We start from the raw sequence: 17,661 nt of genomic DNA, 5'->3' as shown, positions 1-17,661 counted from the left end.
TATTGAAAAATGAACTCTCCTTACTACACAGGGTAAAGGAAAAAATGGCATGAAAAATTAAATAGGCAGGAGATGTTCTCAGTGTGAGACAATCCAAGTGACAAGTCTTGATTGCATTATTTAACAGCACAATCTGGAACGCTACAGAGCTTCATGTCTTAGTCTGTATTCCACTGTAACATTTCATGTTCGTGCATGAACTGCTGCCAGTCAGCTGGTGCTTCCCTGTCTGCTCTTTTCCCTCATTTTTTGTCTTCATTTCTTACAGCAGTCTTCAGCAGCTTTCAAAATTATGTGACCTTTGTGATGATCTGAAAAGCACTGGCCACTTTTACTCGATGCCTAATCAATGTGGTGCTCTTTTATTTATTTATTTCCAAAGGAGTGACCAGGTTCTTTTTAACCTGTGCTAATTCTTGATGTTTCTCAAAATACCAGTTAAACTGTTGCAAGGTCTATATATAGGCATATTTGCTAATAATTACTAATTTTTATGCATTAAACTATAAAAATAAGAGGTATTATGCAAAAATTACAGCAAAATCCAGACAGACAATGTATTCAAAATTTATTTTCTCCTAATACAAACTTTGTTTTCTCTTGTGTAACACTAGGATACTGTGGGAGTTTTTTTTCAAATGTAAAGATGTATCTAACTTCCATGGGAAGTTGTACATATGGATCATGGAAAAAGCATGTCTAAAAAGACATTTTCCAGACTCTTCAAAATGCACAAAGTCATGAGGATATATTGTCCTTAGATAGTTTCTGTCTGTCCCTATAAAAAATAATCTATTGTTAACGCCCTCATTTTTGGCATTGGAAATAATGAACTAAAATACAATGATATTTATTCCATAAGATATTTTGCCCATGTTAACATAGAAGTGGGGTTTTTTTTTACAAGAGCTTTAGTAACTAACAGTTTTTTGGTTTTTTGTTGTTTTTTTTTTTTAATATGAGTCTAAAGGGAACTAACCTCATAGCTTCCATCAGCATTCTAAAAGAAAAAAATTTGGTTCAGGTAAACCACATCTGAGATACTTGCCCTAGGTGATTCTTTTTAAAGGTTAAAACTTTTTATTGATTCTTCTCAAAACATACTTCTTACAGAATCACATTTCTTTAAAAATGTGCATGTAGCTGTTTGAAATTATGACCCAATATACTTTTGGGAAGCCCTTAGCTAATTAGAAGAAAATGGGAGACAGCTTATATCTTTAAAGACAGGGGACAAAAGAAAAAAAAGCCTTCACAGGCTCACACTAGATCTTTTTGTTCTCAATTCTGATTGTGTGATGAGACAGTAAAGGATATGTTTTGAGAATTAAATATATTTAGAAGAAAGTACATTACTCCTTTCCCAAGCAGTTAAAGATGAGGCAGACAAGATGGAAAATAATCTGATTCAGTGTTTTTAGATAATAAGAAACATGGACACCTCCTGTGCTATCTGCAGTGAGTGTGTCTTTTGAGTGCTTACCTAAGTTTCATCCAGTGAGCCTCTGTTGCACCCCAAGGTGAGATTATATGATAGTCATAAAGACAACTCATCAGGATTTCTTCTCCTCACTCAGTTTTAAATAAATCAAGAAGATAGAATCCAGGTGAATTTTTGGGATGGTAAAAGAAGAGACTACTAAAATGAATACAATTAGTCTCCTGGAGTTCCTTATACATTGTAGTAGCTCTTCAGAGAATGAAAATTCTTGATGAGTTGCTGCATGAAGAATTTGTCCCTTAGGTGATGGTGTGCCTGTTGAATTCCATGTTGTTGTTAAAAATAAATATATATACATTTAATATGTTCTGCTGTTTAGATGCCCAACCTACAGAATCTGAAAAGGAAATTTATAATCAGGTGAATGTAGTGTTAAAGGATGCAGAAGGAATACTGGAAGACTTGCAGTCATATAGAGGAGCTGGCCATGAAATACGAGAGGTGAGCTAGAGCGTTTCAATTGTGCACAGCCTGTGGTTGTTCATTGTCTGATCCTAACCAAATACTGCTGGGGTTTAACTTTGCTTGCAGGAGCTGTTTTGGCAGAGCATGTTGTCCTTTAAAATCACTGTCTTGAATTTCTGCTCTGGAATGTTTCTTTTTAACAGCAAAACAGATGTTGCTTGTTTCAATCATATTAATCCACATATGTAATAGCAAATGATGCTTCTCAGAGTTTTTGGGGTATTATGAATATTGATTTTTCATTGTGTTCCCACATAAGCTCTTCTTGAGTTAATAGTGAATTTGGAAAGAGTGCGGTGTGACTACAGTGCAATACTGGAGTGTTGACATTCTCTTGTATGGTAACTGGAGAAGCCTGGTTTGGTAATCCTAACACAAAAGGCATCTCATTTTCACTCCCTTTTAATTGGCTTTTATTTACTAAGATGTTTGGAACAGAAGCAAAGTTCCTGTACAGAATGTCATTCAAATTTTCCTTTGTTTAATAAAGGGTGGAATAAATATTCTCCCAACCCCCTTTCTTTCTTCCTTCCTCACATGCAGCAATGGGGGCTGCTTTGCTCATGAAGGAAGGAGTTACTCACTGTAACATATCCTTAAGAAATAGTATTAGATAGGAGGAGTCTCTGTTCACTCCATAGCAATTTGAGATACTCAAAGCCATTCACCTTTGAAAGTTTTTCTCTCCATGGAATGGATAAGGTAGGTTTAAGAAGGATGACTGTGTCACACAAAACCCTTAGGAGGGGAGATAGCTTACTGTCCATGTTCAGGGACAGGCTGTAGGATCAGGCAGGAATGTGTGTGTGCAGATGCCATGGAGAAATGAGAGATACTCCTCTGAGAGGAGTAGACATGGCAGGAAGGAAACTTTCTAGGACCAGAGAGGAGTGTGCTGCAAGCCACAGCCCATGGTTGACTGAAACAGTTCTTGAAATCAAGAACTTGACAGTGAAAATTCTGCAGGAGAGTTGTGAGCATTTTTATTTCTGTTTTCTTAGTATATTTTCAGTTGCTAACTGGAGAGGTTGAATTTAAGGTATTAAATGTCTGGGAAGTTTACTGTAAAGACAAAGTCTATAAATATATCCTTCAAAGCTCTGGTATATGCTATGTAGTGGTGGTGCTTTATGTTGTTGATTATGCTTAAATGTTCCTGCTGTAATAGTTAGCCTGAATTTCACAGCAATTTCTTTTCTTTGCAAATTTGGGAATTAGTGCTAGATGCCAACATTAAGATGAGGCTTTGATCACTATTTTTTTTTTTTTTTTTTTGCTTGGAGTAAGCACAGTAAAGTTGTTAATTTTAATTAACTAGGTCTGGTTGTGTAAATTTTCTTATCTGACTTACTTGATTTTTAACCATTTCTTTATACTCTCTCCAAGTTGTTTTCCTGTTCAGGATGCTTACTTTCAACACAAATTTTTAGACCTTTTTGGAACAGACATGGGTTAGTACATGCTTGTCTCTCAACTGAAAACTTCTTAGTAGGTAGATATTTAATTATTAGCTCTTCAAACAATTGTCTTGCATAGGTGTTTTGGTTTTTTTTTTGTGTTTTGTTGTTTGGGGTTGTTTTGTCAGCAGTGCATCAGTTATTCCCAATCTAAGCATATTTTTCTCCTCTCTTTTTCCAATTTAAGGCAATACAGCATCCAAATGATGAGAAGCTGCAAGAGAAGGCATGGGGTGCAGTTGTTCCACTAGTAGGCAAACTAAAGAAATTCTATGAATTTTCTCAAAGACTAGGTAAGTGGAAAGGTGTTAACTTGGGGTTTTTTTGTCTTAATTAATTAGTATATTTGGCATATTCAGATGTGATCACATCTAGATCAACTCCTTTGTGGAAAAGAGCTCATATTGCACAGATTCCTCCATACACTGGATCACAGCAATCTTGCTTCTGTGGATATCTGAGAGGGGAAAGAGAATGGGATCATCCTTGCTGCTCTTCCTCTACTCCTTTAGTAACTCAGGAAAGCAGTAACCAGCTGATTGACTGGAAATTAGTGAACTAAATAATCAGGAATTAATTCTGTCAGTGTTTCTGATACCAAGAGTACTTAAAAGAGACTGTATTATTCCTCCCTAAACACCAGAAATAATTTGCTGTGTAGAAATGCGTGATCTTGGTTCATAAACATGCAATACTTGAGATGGTGCTTCATGCCTCTTCTGAAACTCACTGATGTGATGGATATGCTGATAAAACCTGAGACTTGTTTTTTTACCAGCTTTCTGTTGTTATCTCACTTTCAATCAAATTTATTAACATAGCTTGTATAAAATGTGTTTAAAACACGGAAACTTGTTGCAGGCAAGTTCTGCTTTTTAAAATGGGTGAGGTGTTTTTCTCAAGAAGATGAACAGGAAGCTGGATTATAAATTTATCTTAAATAAGTCATGACTTCTGCTTACAGCTATGTGCCTCTTGAATTCTATGTTCTCCTAAAGGCTGAAGTCTGCTAACACAGGTTATTGAAATATGTTCTACACAAATGTTACAGACAAAGCTTGAGTAGAACTTCTCAAGAAATTTTTTTTTGTGCCTGTCAGTGCTGATGTGACCTGGTCTGTACAGCAATTTGTACATAAATATGACAACAGTTGACACCTAGATGAGCAATTCATGGAGTCCCTTTATTATTAATCACCATGCCTTTTGGCAGCTGTGTATTTTAAGTCTAGCATGCAGAATACCAGGCAGTGCTGGTGCAAGGGGCAGGTGCAGGTGTGTGTTGCAAACTCCTCCCGTGTGTTGCAGAGGCCGGGCTGCGGGGCCTGCTGGGCGCCCTGACGAGCACTCCGTACTCCCCAACGCAGCACCTGGAGCGAGAGCAGGCTCTTGCTAAGCAGTTTGCAGAAATTCTTCACTTCACACTCCGATTTGATGAGCTCAAGGTAAGAGCTTGTGATCAGAAGGGCTTGAAAAAGAAGCCAAGTGTGTTTGCTGAAGCAGTCTGGGTTGTGTTCTGCTCTGGAATAGAATGTGCAGTGGATACTCAAATATCCAATATGCTTGGCTTGCTCTTGTGACCTAGAGTAAGATTAAACTGGAAAGCAGATGAAATATCATACTAGCTTTAGGCACTTGTATTTCAGTTCACATTAATCATGTTTCTTCACCCAAATTTGGCATATCTCTTGGGATAATGCTGCTGCTTTTAGCTTGTGCACACCCATAGTCCAGCTATTTTCTTGCTATGTGCAAAGAACTAAGCTGAAATGATAATTAATTTGAGTCAAATTAGCAAAGCAATTTTTTTCAACCTACTAATTTCCAACTTGTATTTAGGAGATTGTTCCCTTTCTCATTCATGTTAGAGCTTGTTCTGAATCTGAGAAACCAGAAAGCGTTATGTTGTGCTTACAAGTTCCAAACATGACACAGGCCTTTTTGCTTCACTTCAGGAAGTTGAATATACTCTTGTTGGGTATATTACATTTTATGAAAACTTGTCCTTACTTTTCTTGAATTTGTTACACTCTCTTGCTTCCATATCTCCATAGATGACAAATCCTGCTATACAGAATGACTTCAGCTACTATAGAAGAACTCTGAGCCGTATGAGGATTAACAATGTCCCAGTAGGTAACCCTTGGATAAGATGAAATTAATTCTGCTACCACCTCTCTTCTCCATATACAGAACAACTAAACCCTTTCTTCTGTTTTTTAGGCAGAGGGAGAAAATGAAGTAAATAATGAATTGGCAAACAGAATGTCTTTATTTTACGCTGAAGCGACGCCAATGTTGAAAACCTTAAGTGATGCCACAACAAAGTTTGTGTCAGAGGTAAGAGTATAAATTTATGGCTTGGATAATGTGCTTCACAGCACTGCAGGGCCAGACATAATGGGCAACACAACCTCCCCCAGGCCTAATCTGGCATCTAGGAATAAAACTTGGGGTTTGGAGGTTCAAGAAATGTAATGTGTCATTCCCAGATGCTGTAGAGTTAGGGACTCCAGCCAGGCACTTTGTGTATGCATCCCCAAAATTTAATGAATATTGTCACATCAGCAGTGATGGCTTTTCTCAAGCAGGGAGCTGGAACAGGTATTTTGCCTGCACTGTGGTGTGGTTTAGAGCAGAAATTTCAGAAAATTGAAAGGGAAACAGCTTGATTCTCTCTGCTTGAAATAGGGAATGGAATTGAAATGTAGCTTCCTCTTCTCCTTCCCAAGACTCTTTTGTTACACTGTGTAAAGTCAAGTATACTACATTATTACAAAAGAGAGAAGGAACCTGAACTGGAAAAGTATTTCAGCATGTTGACACATCCCTATTTATCCTTGACTACCTAAGTAAATACTGGTTGTAAAATCCAATCACTGCATGTACTGTGCTTGCCTTCTAGTAACTGTGATGATTTTTGGTTTACGTGCAAAGAATGCTCACTATTTCTTAGTAGAAAATAATTTTACATTACATGATTCATACAAAGTTATATCTGTCTTTTAACTTTTTTTTCTTCTTCTCAGTTCAGCTTTATGCTTGAAATGCCTTAAGAAAACTGTCCTCTTATTTTACATTTATTTGTGATGGTTGTCTGCCACAATTTTAAGTTTTGCTATTACAGCAGATGAATATATTTGACTATAGAAATTTTTGTCTTTGAAGGAGCAGGTTAGATGATGATTCCTTCAAAACTTTCCAAAAGTCAGTCATGTCAAGGGTGTAGTTCCTTGGCTACAAACAAGCAGGCAAAACCCATATGGTAGCCTTCACTCTGCGAATTTTTAATCTATACAATAACATTAAAAAAAAAAACAGTGCAAGACTACTGGACTTACCATAGTTGTGTTGATTTTTTTAACTGCTCCACATTGCTATGCCAACAGATAACTGATTTGACTTAGGTTTTGTAGCATAATATTTCACAGTAATTGAGTTGTGGCAACTGTTCACCTTCTTTTGCAGAATAAAAATTTACCGATAGAGAATACAACAGATTGCTTAAGCACCATGGCCAGTGTGTGCAGGGTCATGCTGGAAACCCCGTGAGTACCAACACTGCTTGGGTTGGGTGTGAGTCACCTCTCTGTTTCAGACCTGACGTGTGATGCATGAAAGAAATATAATTGGAGTGATTAGGAACTGTGATGTTTCCTTTTTACCAGCCTAGTTGTTTACACTGACGTGAAACCACCGTGTTTCGTTTTGCCAGCCACGGAAATCGTGCGGTCTACTTCTGTGAACATATTAATATTTAAAAATAGAATGGCTATGGAAGCTAGGCAACCTCTTGGCACTCTTCATAAGTGGTTTTCTCATGTATTATTCAGAGAAATAGGCTATTTGAGCATGATTGCCTAGGGTCTCCTGAAAGAGGGGCAGTGGGCAATGCCCTGGATGTTGTGTCCTTGCTGACTGGCCTGGCTGATTGCTCTAAAAAATGACAGTGCTCCTCTCAGGAGAATTAAGAGACAACTTCTAGGCATGAAGGCAGTCAATTGTCTTCTGTTTATTTGAGAGGCACTGGGAGTATGACCAAAGTCACACTAATCTTTGGTTATTTTTTTAAATCTGTTTCTTCTGTGTTCTAAATAGTTTTCTGTTGGTAAAATTACTGGGGCATGAGCCATGTCTTTTTAAATAAGTTTCTGTCCAAATACCACAGGACATTTGTTTTGGAGTACGTTAAGAGCTCCAAGCATTTATACTCTTACTCTTCTTAGGAATTAATTCCATTTTAAAAAGCAGTTAAAGGTTGTCCAGTCTTCTGCCCTTTTTTTTTTCTAAGTCAGAAGTTTGGTTGTGTATTAGAATGTGGCAGAGAAAAGTGTAGGAAGCACTGGAGACCAAGTTAGTATGTATTGTTTTAATATTTTTCAAAATTAAATTTTTTTAAAATTTAAGAATTTTAGAAACCCGTTGTTTTAGGTTTGAGAATTTTTATTAATCTTCAGGTAACTTTGTAAACAGTCATGTGACTTTTGAAAGGAATAAAGAAAATTCAAAAGTTTGAGGTTCATAGATTTGGTTGAGTTGGTTTGGTTTTCTTTTCTCTGAGGATTTATTGTAGAATTTTTCTCTTTAATCCTAATTTGGGTGTTACTGGTATTTACTGTTATCTCGTGTTTCATAGATAATAAGCTGTGTTTTTGCATTCCAGTGAATATAGAAGCAGGTTTACAAATGAGGAAACAGTATCATTCTGTCTGAGGGTAATGGTGGGTGTCATCATACTCTATGACCACGTGCATCCGGTGGGCGCTTTTGCCAAAACTTCAAAAATTGATGTAAGTTTACTGTTGCTAAATAATCCCCTGAGTGTTTAAATTGTGTGTAGGCTCCTTTTCTGTCTTGCAGATTCTAGTAGCAGATGTATACACTGTGTTGGTGCTAAACACATAGCTGTGAGCAAAGATGTATATTTAAGTAGTGAGAAATACAAACTAGGCCTTTGGACATGTTAGTGGGTCATGAAAAATCTGTTTTTATGTAATGCAGGTAGTGTCCAGAAATACTTGTAAGCAGTAGTTGTGATGAAAGATCCAGATCAGAAAGTAACAATGGCCCTTGGCTTGTTCCTCACTGACTGATGAATAGTTCAGTTCACCATCCACCACACTTTGAGTTTCTAACTTTTATTGTTGTTTGATAGTAAGCCTGTGAAATACATGGTGTTACTCTGTGGTTTTGTGGTTATTTCAAAGGGAGTATTATCCCACTGCATTAACTACAGCTGGTCATTTATTTCATTCAGCCAGTGAAATATTCTTAATGGATTTATGCTAAACAGGTATTTTTGCTCACAATTCCATATTTTTTTAAGGCTGATAAAGCAGAGCTTGAAAGTCGCATTCACTAAAGTTATTGTAGAATGGTCTGGGTTGGAAGGGACCTTAAAGATCATCCCGTTCCAGCCCCCCTGCCATGGGGAGGGACACCTTCCACTAGAACAGGTTGCTCAGGGCCCTGTCCAGCCTGGCCTTGAGCACTTCCAGGTTTGGGGCAGCCACAACGTTCAAAGCCATTCTCCCTCATTTTATCACTACATGCTCTTGTAAAATGTATCTTTCCAGCTCTCTTGTAGCCCCCTTTAGGTACTGGAAGGTGCTCTGAGGTCTCCCCAGATCATTCTCCATGCTGAGCAGCCCCAATTCTCTCAGTCTTTCCTCCCTGGAGAGGTGCTCCAGCCCTCTGATCCTCTTCATGACCCTCCTCTGGACTCACTCTGGCACAGCCATGTCATTTAAATGCTCTGGACAGAGCTGGGTCCAGGTGGGGTCTGAGCAGAGCAGAGGTGGAGAATCACCTCCCTTGCTGTGCTGGCCACACTTCTTTTGCAGCCCAGGACAGTGTTGGCTTTCTGGGCTACCAGAGCACTTCGCTGGGTCATGTTGAACTTCTCATCCAACAACTCCCCCCAGCCCTTCTCCTCTGGGCTGCTCCCAGTCCATTCCCTGCCCAGCCTGTGTGTGGGCTTGTGATGCCCTGATCCAATTGCAGCACCTTGGAGTTGTTGAGCTTCATGAAGTTCACAGGTCCCACTCTCCAGCCTGTCCAGATCCCTCTGGATGCCTTCCCTCCCCTCCAGACTGTCAACCACACCACTCAGCTTGGAGTCACCAGCAAAGTTGCTGAGGATGCACTTGATGCAGCTTTTTAAGTAGCTAAGCCAGTCTGTGATAGGAAGATGTAATGCTGAAAGCTTAATTCCTTTTTAATATCCAGAAAATGTCTTTACACTGCTGCTATTTTTAAATACTTATTTTTGATCTTTTACATACTGAATATAAAATATTCCTGTAAACTCAAAAGGTATTAGCATGGAAAAAACTGTAATTTTTTTAACTCCTAGATGAAAGGATGCATCAAAGTTCTTAAAGACCAGCCTCCTAACAGTGTAGAAGGCCTTCTAAATGCTCTCAGGTACTCCTTTTTGTTTCTTGGGTATTTTAATGTTTTGATGTGAGTTTTCATGAATTGTCCAGGTCATTTTCTTTGCAACAAAGTGTTCAGTGACTGTTACAGAGAAAGGTGAATATCATTATTGCAGGCTTTTGTTCTAATGTGTCTTGAGACAAGGATGTGTGAAGAGGCCTCTGTGTTTTAACAGAGATGTGAATTTTCAGTTGCTCATTCTAAGATAACCTTTTCCATGCATGCAGGTTAAGAATGAGTCAGTATGGCATGGTAAGTAACTAGAAATTGTTCCTTTTCAGAAAGAATTAAAGGCATGAGTCTCTGCTGTAGAATAGATGAGACAAGAATTTGCCACATTAATTGGAGAATTAAAGAAAAATTAATAATTCAGTATATTAAATCTAAAACCTGCTGATTTGGGTTGTAAAACTGTATCTATAGTCAGTCATGTGTTTGTTGTGTGGGTGTCCAGCATGGGAGAAGTGGCAAAAAGTGCAAAAATGTGATAGGCAGGTGAAGTCTTTGTTCTTATCCATGCTTGGAAAAATATTATTACTTTGGTGACAAATAACTGGAACTGGGTGTCATTACTCATGTTCTTGCTTGGAATGTGGAAGCTTTAGTTTGTCTTGTCTGAAATTGTGCAGTTGTGATTTGTTTTCCTTATCTGTAGTGAAGCTGCTTTAATTTCGTTTGCCCTCTTTCTATTTTTTGTGTCATGATGTGGTAAGGAGTTAAATAATGTGATATTGTAGGTGGTTTCTTTTGCAAAGTTGGTTCAGATTATTAGTTAAAATTTAAAAAATCCATGCCTAATTTGAAACTTCATGTGATTATTTCCATGCTAAAATCATGTTCATCTCTGAATGTCGTAACATGAAGTCTTTGAGGGGGTGATCAGTAAAAACACAGGCTTCCAGATGGAAAATTCTGCATTAGTATTTATTTCTGACTAGTTTATTGTGATTGCAGCTGCCATTATCACCAGTCTTTATTAGTAGCCCATTTTTCCCATCACTGCTGACACTATGAAAGTACATGGAAGGTTTACTTCAGGTGCTCACTGCACCAAGCAGTGACATTAACTTTTAGTTAATTAGGCAATTAACTTTGTGGTTAGCAGTGTAAATCCAGTCCATGCTCTCAAGCTGTGCTTTCCCTGCTCCAACCCTTTCCATGCATGGATGCTGTAACAATCCTGGTTTTGTACATTTGATTACTCTCTGGGTAGGATATCTAAATCTTTTCTAAACCACCTTTGGAATTGTTAGGAAGAGATGCAGGGGTGAGCTGCTGTGTGTTCATGTGAGGAAAACAGGTTCAAGATGTCATTGTGACAAATTAAGTCCAAATCTAAGTCTTTGATTCTGGAGGAGTGAGAAGTCCTTGGGTTTTCCCAAGAGACAGATAATGTGTTTCAAAAACAAATGGAAGGTGGTATAGGGTTTTGGAGGGAGATCAGCTCTTTGTAATTTCAAATTCATCTGAGTATTGTAATCATGTTCAGCTTTTTCATGTGGGCAGAATACCAAGTGCAGTAACTTCTCAGGATTTCAGAAAACCTTCGGCTGCCTGTTTATTGAAAGTATGAATTACCAAAAAGTGTTGAAATCTAGAGTATTATTAACTTCCAAACTAAAAAGTCATTATCTATTTATCAAGTGAACATGTGAAATAGTACTGCAGTTGTGGATAACAATGAAAGTGCTAATTTAACATGTTAAATTTAAATTACAAAGTAAGTTTTATTTGCTTTTAGATTAGTTAGGAAGGAAGATAAGGAAAATTAATCACACAAAAAGTCTGCAATGAGGATATCTTCTAAAAATAGATATAGCTGGGTTTTTTATAGTGATTTAAAATGTGCTATTATCCTAGAGAATTTTGAAAGGGTAAGGAGCTGAAATAAGCACATGTGTATGCTCTTCAGTTTTAGCAGCACAGTCACTTAACTAAGCAGGAAATTAGGCTGAAAAGTGATTAAATCCATTGTCATTGAGGGATCCTGGGAGGGTTTGGTCACTGGAAGTTTTGATGAAGAGTTTCTCAAGCTGTTTTATTTGAAGATGTTTCCTGTGGGCAGAGCCCTCAGAGTTGGTCTGATGGATAATTACCTGTCACCAGTGGTACTGTGAGTTTACTGTGAAAGGCAGTGTCCAGCTGAGGATTATTTTGAGCTCCCTTTGGTGCAAGGCTGCTAGATTCTTGTTCTGACTGGCAAGATCATTTTCTGATCAGAATGTCTGACTTGTGTTCTCAGTGACCATGGTGTGGGAGATGATCCATGGCTGAGGGTTTTGCTGTGGTACGGTCAGGTTGAGCCATAAACAAAGAAATTGCATATTTGTAAGCTAAAGTGCAATAGCATTTATGCTCACCTTGACTTTATTTCTGTGTTTAGGTACACAACAAAGCATTTGAATGATGAGACTACCTCCAAGCAAATTAAATCCATGTTGCAATAACAATTACCTGGAATTCGCACCTGCTGTAGACAGTATTCTGCAATGACTGAGATGCACAGATTTTTTTTTTAGTGATTGCAACTACTATCTCGTTCATTCTTGCTTTTTATTTTCTCTCTTCCTGTTTACTCTTTTTTTTAATCACTTCCTTGTACCTAAGTAAGCTCAGACTTCTTTTCTGTGCCAAATCAATGAAAATTATCAATTCTGGAAAGTATTTCTACTTTTCAGAATAGCCATCCTAAGTGGCAGCTAATTATGCGTTGCATTTGGATTTCTCTGTACTGGGGAAAGATTTGTGACTTGAACTAAATATTTTTAAACTTGTGGTTTTTTTCTTTTTTTGAAAAACTAATATTTAATATTGCTTCTTCTGCATGGCAAGACTGCCTACTTCTGCTATTTAAAAATCCCTTGATGACTTCATTTTCTATTGCAGCTTATTTTCATGTGCAACCATGAGGAAACTAAAAGCAGATTTGTTTAAATTAACTGTGTTTGTACAAAATGGTACCCAACACAAAAGTTTTTTTAAATGAGTAAAAACGGTTTTGTTTAAAAGTTACGTTTGCATTTTGACTCATTTTTGTAAGGATGTATGTTGTATGTTTAACCTTTAATAACTAACGTTAAACTGTGGTGTGTGCGTAGCAAAATTACGTATGCATGTTCATGTCAAATGATTGGCTGTGGATAAGATAATAAAATCAGCTTTCATTTTTCTAAGTGTGGTTTGATTTACCAGTATTTTGAGTGAGATGTCTTCGTGCTCTTTGGATTTTTACAAAAAAATAAATTTATAAATTTTATATAGTGAAAACTCTGCTGTTTCATTACCAGTAACCAGTTGCCTAAGCCACTGATTTAAGCCTGGTGTGTTTTAGGGTTCTTGCTCTCCACTCTGTGCTGCTTCCCTCTCCAAGAGTTGTTACTCAGGTAGGGTTTGTGATGAGGAACTTGGTGCAGTCCATATTGATCCCAGTGGACATTGCTGAGCAACCTGCATCTGGGCTACCCATGCTGCCTCCTCATACAGACATCAGAAATGACTCTGCACATTGGTTTCTCTCCACACCAGGGGTGGGGAGATGAACTCCCCTTGCTCTGTACTGGTGTGCACTCCTATGGATCTAGGTATTTGTACTGTGTAAAATCTGAATAATCACTGCATACTAAATAATGGTTCTTCTTAGGGAAACAATTTATAGCCACAAGTCTTACATAGGTTGGTGAAAAAATTAAAGCTCTTTTGGGAGGGAAAGGATTGAAGGGGAAAAGTTGCAGCTCTTCCAAAGGACCTTGGCAGTTTGAAGAGATGGGCAGAGAGGAACTGTCTGAAATACAGCAAAGGCAAATGCAGAGTCCTGCACCTGAGGAGGAACAACCCCAGCCACCAGCAAGGCTGGGGACTGACCTGCTGGGAAGCAGCTCTGTGGAGAAGGACCTGGGGGAGTGCAGCTGTCCCTGAGCCAGCAGTGCCCTGGGGCCAAGGCCAGGGGTGTCCTGGGGTGTGTTGGGAGGAGCACTGCCAGCAGGTCAGGGAGGTGATCCTGCCCCTCTGCCTCACCTGGAGTGATGGCTCCAGTTCTGACCTCCTCAGGACAAGGCAGACAGGGAGCTCCTGGAGTGGGTCCAGCACAGGGACTGGAACATCTCTCTCACAAGGAAAGGCTGAGGGAGCTGGGCCTGTTCAGCCTTGGAAAGAGAAAACAGAGAGGGGACCTCATCAATGTCTGTCAGTGTCTGTAGGGAGCTGTCAGAGGACAAACCAGGCTCTGCTCAGCGGTGCCCAGCAACAGGAGAAGAGGCAATGGGCAGAAACTGATGCACAGGAAGCTCCACCTGAATATGAGGAAGAACTTTACTGTGTTGGTGACTGAGCACTGGCACAGATTGCCCAGAGGGGGTGTGGAGCCTCCTCACTGGAGATATCCATGAACTGTCTGGACAAGATCCTGTGCCATGTGCTCTGGGATGACCCTGCCTGAGCAGGGAGGTTGGTCCAGATGACCCACTGTGGTCCCTTCCACCCTTACCCATACTGGGATTCTGTCAGAACAGGAATTGACAGTGACTAGAAAACTGGGAAATGGCATGTTTTGCACTGATGAGCAAACATGACCGCTCCTCATGTGTGGCACCATTGTGATTATGCCTAACATGAGTTGTCAGGTTCTGGAAAGAAGACTTGAAACCTGCCAGGCAAGTGTGACAGCCTTCAGCTTTATTTGGTGGACAAGTAATGTTTTGTAAGTTTGCATAGCATGCTGGCTCCAGGTAGAATGTGTGACCATGCTTGATTTTCTATGGATATTCCTTCTGCACCATGAAGAAATGTTTTCCTTTTTATCTTCTCTTTGTTTTGAAAAGATCTGCAAAATTGTAAATTGTGACACTTGAAGACTTTGGAGGAGGTTCAGGTGTGTACTGTGTGTATCTGTATGTCCATCTCTCTTACATTTTTTCTTTCTGGCCAAAGATGCTTAGCCAAGGTCTCTGTCACAGAGAAACCAACCCATGTGCTTTGCTGGCCACAGGAATAAAATACTCTTGCCTTGACATGATACTTCTCTAGTCCTTTTGGCAATATCACAGTTGAATCAAGCTGAGGAAAGACAAAACTGGATGTGTTTGGGGTTTTTAAAAAGGGGAGGGGGGCAAAATCTTTCCTGGAATCATGTGAATGCTACAGACTTTATACAACTTGACCCCTCTGCAGGGATCTGAAAGAGAAACTGTCCTCATCAGTTCATCACCCTGAAAAAAAAAATAATTTAGTGTCAGCCTTGTTGCTGTGAATACAGTTAAGGAATAATAATGCCAGGGGGAGCAAATCATGCTCCTTCCAGTATTACTTTTTGTAAGTAAAGCTTTCTAAAGGAAAGCTTTACTTGCAGAAAATGGGTTTTGAGCACAGCTTTCATATTTGACAGTTTTTACTTCTGATTTGATTGAAAAACACTTGAAACAGTAAATCAGGCCTGAGTGCTGTTGTGGCAGAACCAGCCATACAGCAGATTTCTTCTTTGTCTTGCCACAGTGGCTGCTGCCTAAAACAACACAATTTCTTCAGTCAGCTGTTTTGGACAGATCTTCCTTTCTGCTGCCTTGATGGCATCTTTGCTTTTATACATCGTTGTTCTTGTGGTCTGAGAATAATTGGAGCTTTCCTTTTTTTCCTCTGGCATTTGTGTTTTGCAGTTTCTCTGTGTACGCAGCTGGGACCAGAGATTAGAGCTGGCTTGCCTTGGAGTTGTCTGGCCCACTGCTCCACAAGCTTCCCCTCTCAGGATGTTTCCAAGAAAGCAGCAGGCTTTTCCAGTGCACCAGGCATCAGCTGTTTGAAGTTTTGAGCTGGAACTGCTGTGTGTTCCTGCTCAAGCTTTGGTGTTTGTTCCTTGCAGAACCACCCTCTTTGTTTTATCTGTGCCAGTGGACAGGAGAGCAGCTGGCAGGCCTGGCACTAAGTATGGGTCACTAAACGGCCTCCATGTAAGTTTTGGGGGGGAAATTTGCACTGTTTGGATGGCACCACCCTGTTGTGTGTGATAGCCTGTAATTTTGGGGGGCTGGGCTGGCTAGCACTCAATGGTTAAAATAAATGCTGTGCTCAAATTAGCCACCCTCCCTGTGCTGTGAGCTAGTGTAACCAGCCCTAGCTGTTGTGGATGAAAGGCCTTCTCCTCATGGTGCTGTGTCTCTGAGTGTAAATATTATTGCTCCTTTCTTGCAAGCTTCAAATTCCAGGCACAGGTGGGTCTCTGGGGGAAACATCTGCAGTGCTGTGTGTGATGTGTGTCACAGACAGTAGAGACTGCATGGCTAACTGTGTGCCATGATTGGAGCAGATCTGGAAAAGAGGACCCTGAAATGGGCTTGGAGCATTCCTGTGCAAACATCTCATTCTGGATGAGCTGTCCTCTGGCTCTTTCTCCTGGACTGCACAGCCAATGCCAGCAGGTAGTTGGAGCAGGGATGTGATTACTCTTCACACTGCTGCTTCACCTGAAGGTTGCTCATCTTCCTTTTCCTTGGGTTTGCTAAGCTTGGTGTTGTCGTTCTGTCCCTGCAAAGACTCAGACTGGTGAAATAACTAGCAAGGAGTAGTTCAGGCAGTTGCTGTGAGTTTAGTTAGTTGTGGGATTTGAGGAGTGTGTCAGTGGGAAGTTCACTGTGATGGTTCCCTGGGTGCTGCAAACGTGTGGTCACAAGTCCTGTTGGATGCAGGAGGCATCCCTGAGGGAGCCTTTTTTGGCTGTGCTGATGGGATTGCTTATTTTTCAAAATCTTGTGAAATAACTCTGTGAAGCAGCTTCTTTTGTCAAAACAGAAAACGAGCTCTAAATTACCAAGCTGCTTGCTCTTTCTTGCCCTTTTGGACTTTTTACCAGCTTAAGGAAAGTGTTTTGAGCCCTTCTCCCAAGCCCAGTATAATGCCTGCTGGCAAATCAATAGTAGCAGCTCAGGGGCAGTGGAGCAAGGACTAAAGCAATCCCAGTATAAGGTTCATGGTATTGATTTGCATATGAATTTTGTAATGAATTGCTATCCCACAGGATATTTAAAAACTGGATGATTGCAGCCAACTTGGTGTGATCTGGCCAGTGGTCTCCTCCCCCCTGTGCTAATGACCCTTTCAGGCTGGTTTCACCCTCAGTTTTATTATTGTGGTAAAGCTGGCTGGCCAGGGTTACCTCTTCTGTCAAGGTTACAGCAAAGGGCTGTACCTGATCAGGTATAAGCTGACCCTGTCTCTCACATCTGTACAATGCTGTGGACTCTGTCACGGCTGGAGCAGTGAGAAGTGGCCCTTTGTAGGGTTCAGTGGGCCACTGGTGAAGTTACCAAGTTACTGCTCGTGTGTTACAAATTACAAGATTTGGCCAAGTGATAGAATCAAGTTTTCTCAAGGAGATCTGCCAGATTAAGCAGTGGTTTTTCTGATCTGAACATATACAGGGATACTATGTGCTGCAGAAAGATGTCAGATACAGCTGACACTGCTGAATCACTTGAACCTTTAGATGTTTTATTATGTGGATTCGCTGCTGTAATTATTTCACCAGCAAGTGCTCGTGTGCCTAGTAGGCTGGTAAAAAGTTACACAGACTTGGTGTGTCCTGAACATGCTGTTGTATGTCAGTGATCCTGGAGCTCCCAGGGCCACACTTGCAGGCTTTCCTCAGTTTCCCTGCTCAGTCACGTGTTTTACAGCTGCAGCTTCACCCAAGACCCTTTGTTTTCCTTTTGAAAGCATTCATGTTACCTGTCTTATATATGCACATGTGTTGGTGCTGTCATTTATCTTCCATGTGCTTCTAAGGAATTATTGAGGACAAGTCTTAGAATGGGT

General features: G+C 39.9%; 1 protein-coding gene across 8 annotated transcripts in view; it reads left to right on the top strand.

The window, feature by feature from the left end:
- The window catches only part of CYRIB (CYFIP related Rac1 interactor B), a 97,078-nt gene extending 84,044 nt beyond the window's left edge, over nt 1-13,034 (top strand). For all 8 annotated transcript variants that reach the window (XM_077189005.1, XM_054642823.2, XM_077188982.1 and 5 more), the window contains 9 exons: nt 1,821-1,942; nt 3,611-3,716; nt 4,732-4,868; nt 5,478-5,555; nt 5,647-5,763; nt 6,892-6,971; nt 8,087-8,213; nt 9,779-9,849; nt 12,245-13,034. In XM_077189005.1, the coding sequence (XP_077045120.1) occupies nt 1,821-1,942; nt 3,611-3,716; nt 4,732-4,868; nt 5,478-5,555; nt 5,647-5,763; nt 6,892-6,971; nt 8,087-8,213; nt 9,779-9,849; nt 12,245-12,308 (902 nt within the window). In that variant the 3' untranslated portion in view covers nt 12,309-13,034. The remainder of the gene's footprint in view (nt 1-1,820; nt 1,943-3,610; nt 3,717-4,731; nt 4,869-5,477; nt 5,556-5,646; nt 5,764-6,891; nt 6,972-8,086; nt 8,214-9,778; nt 9,850-12,244) is intronic.
- Nucleotides 13,035-17,661: the final 4,627 nt, after the last annotated feature.

The sequence above is a fragment of the Agelaius phoeniceus genome, chromosome 1 (assembly GCF_051311805.1).
Source record: "Agelaius phoeniceus isolate bAgePho1 chromosome 1, bAgePho1.hap1, whole genome shotgun sequence".
NCBI classification, from domain to species: domain Eukaryota; kingdom Metazoa; phylum Chordata; class Aves; order Passeriformes; family Icteridae; genus Agelaius; species Agelaius phoeniceus.
The sequence above is the reverse complement of the archived record's forward strand: the minus strand, read 5'-3'. Positions and strand labels throughout refer to the sequence as shown.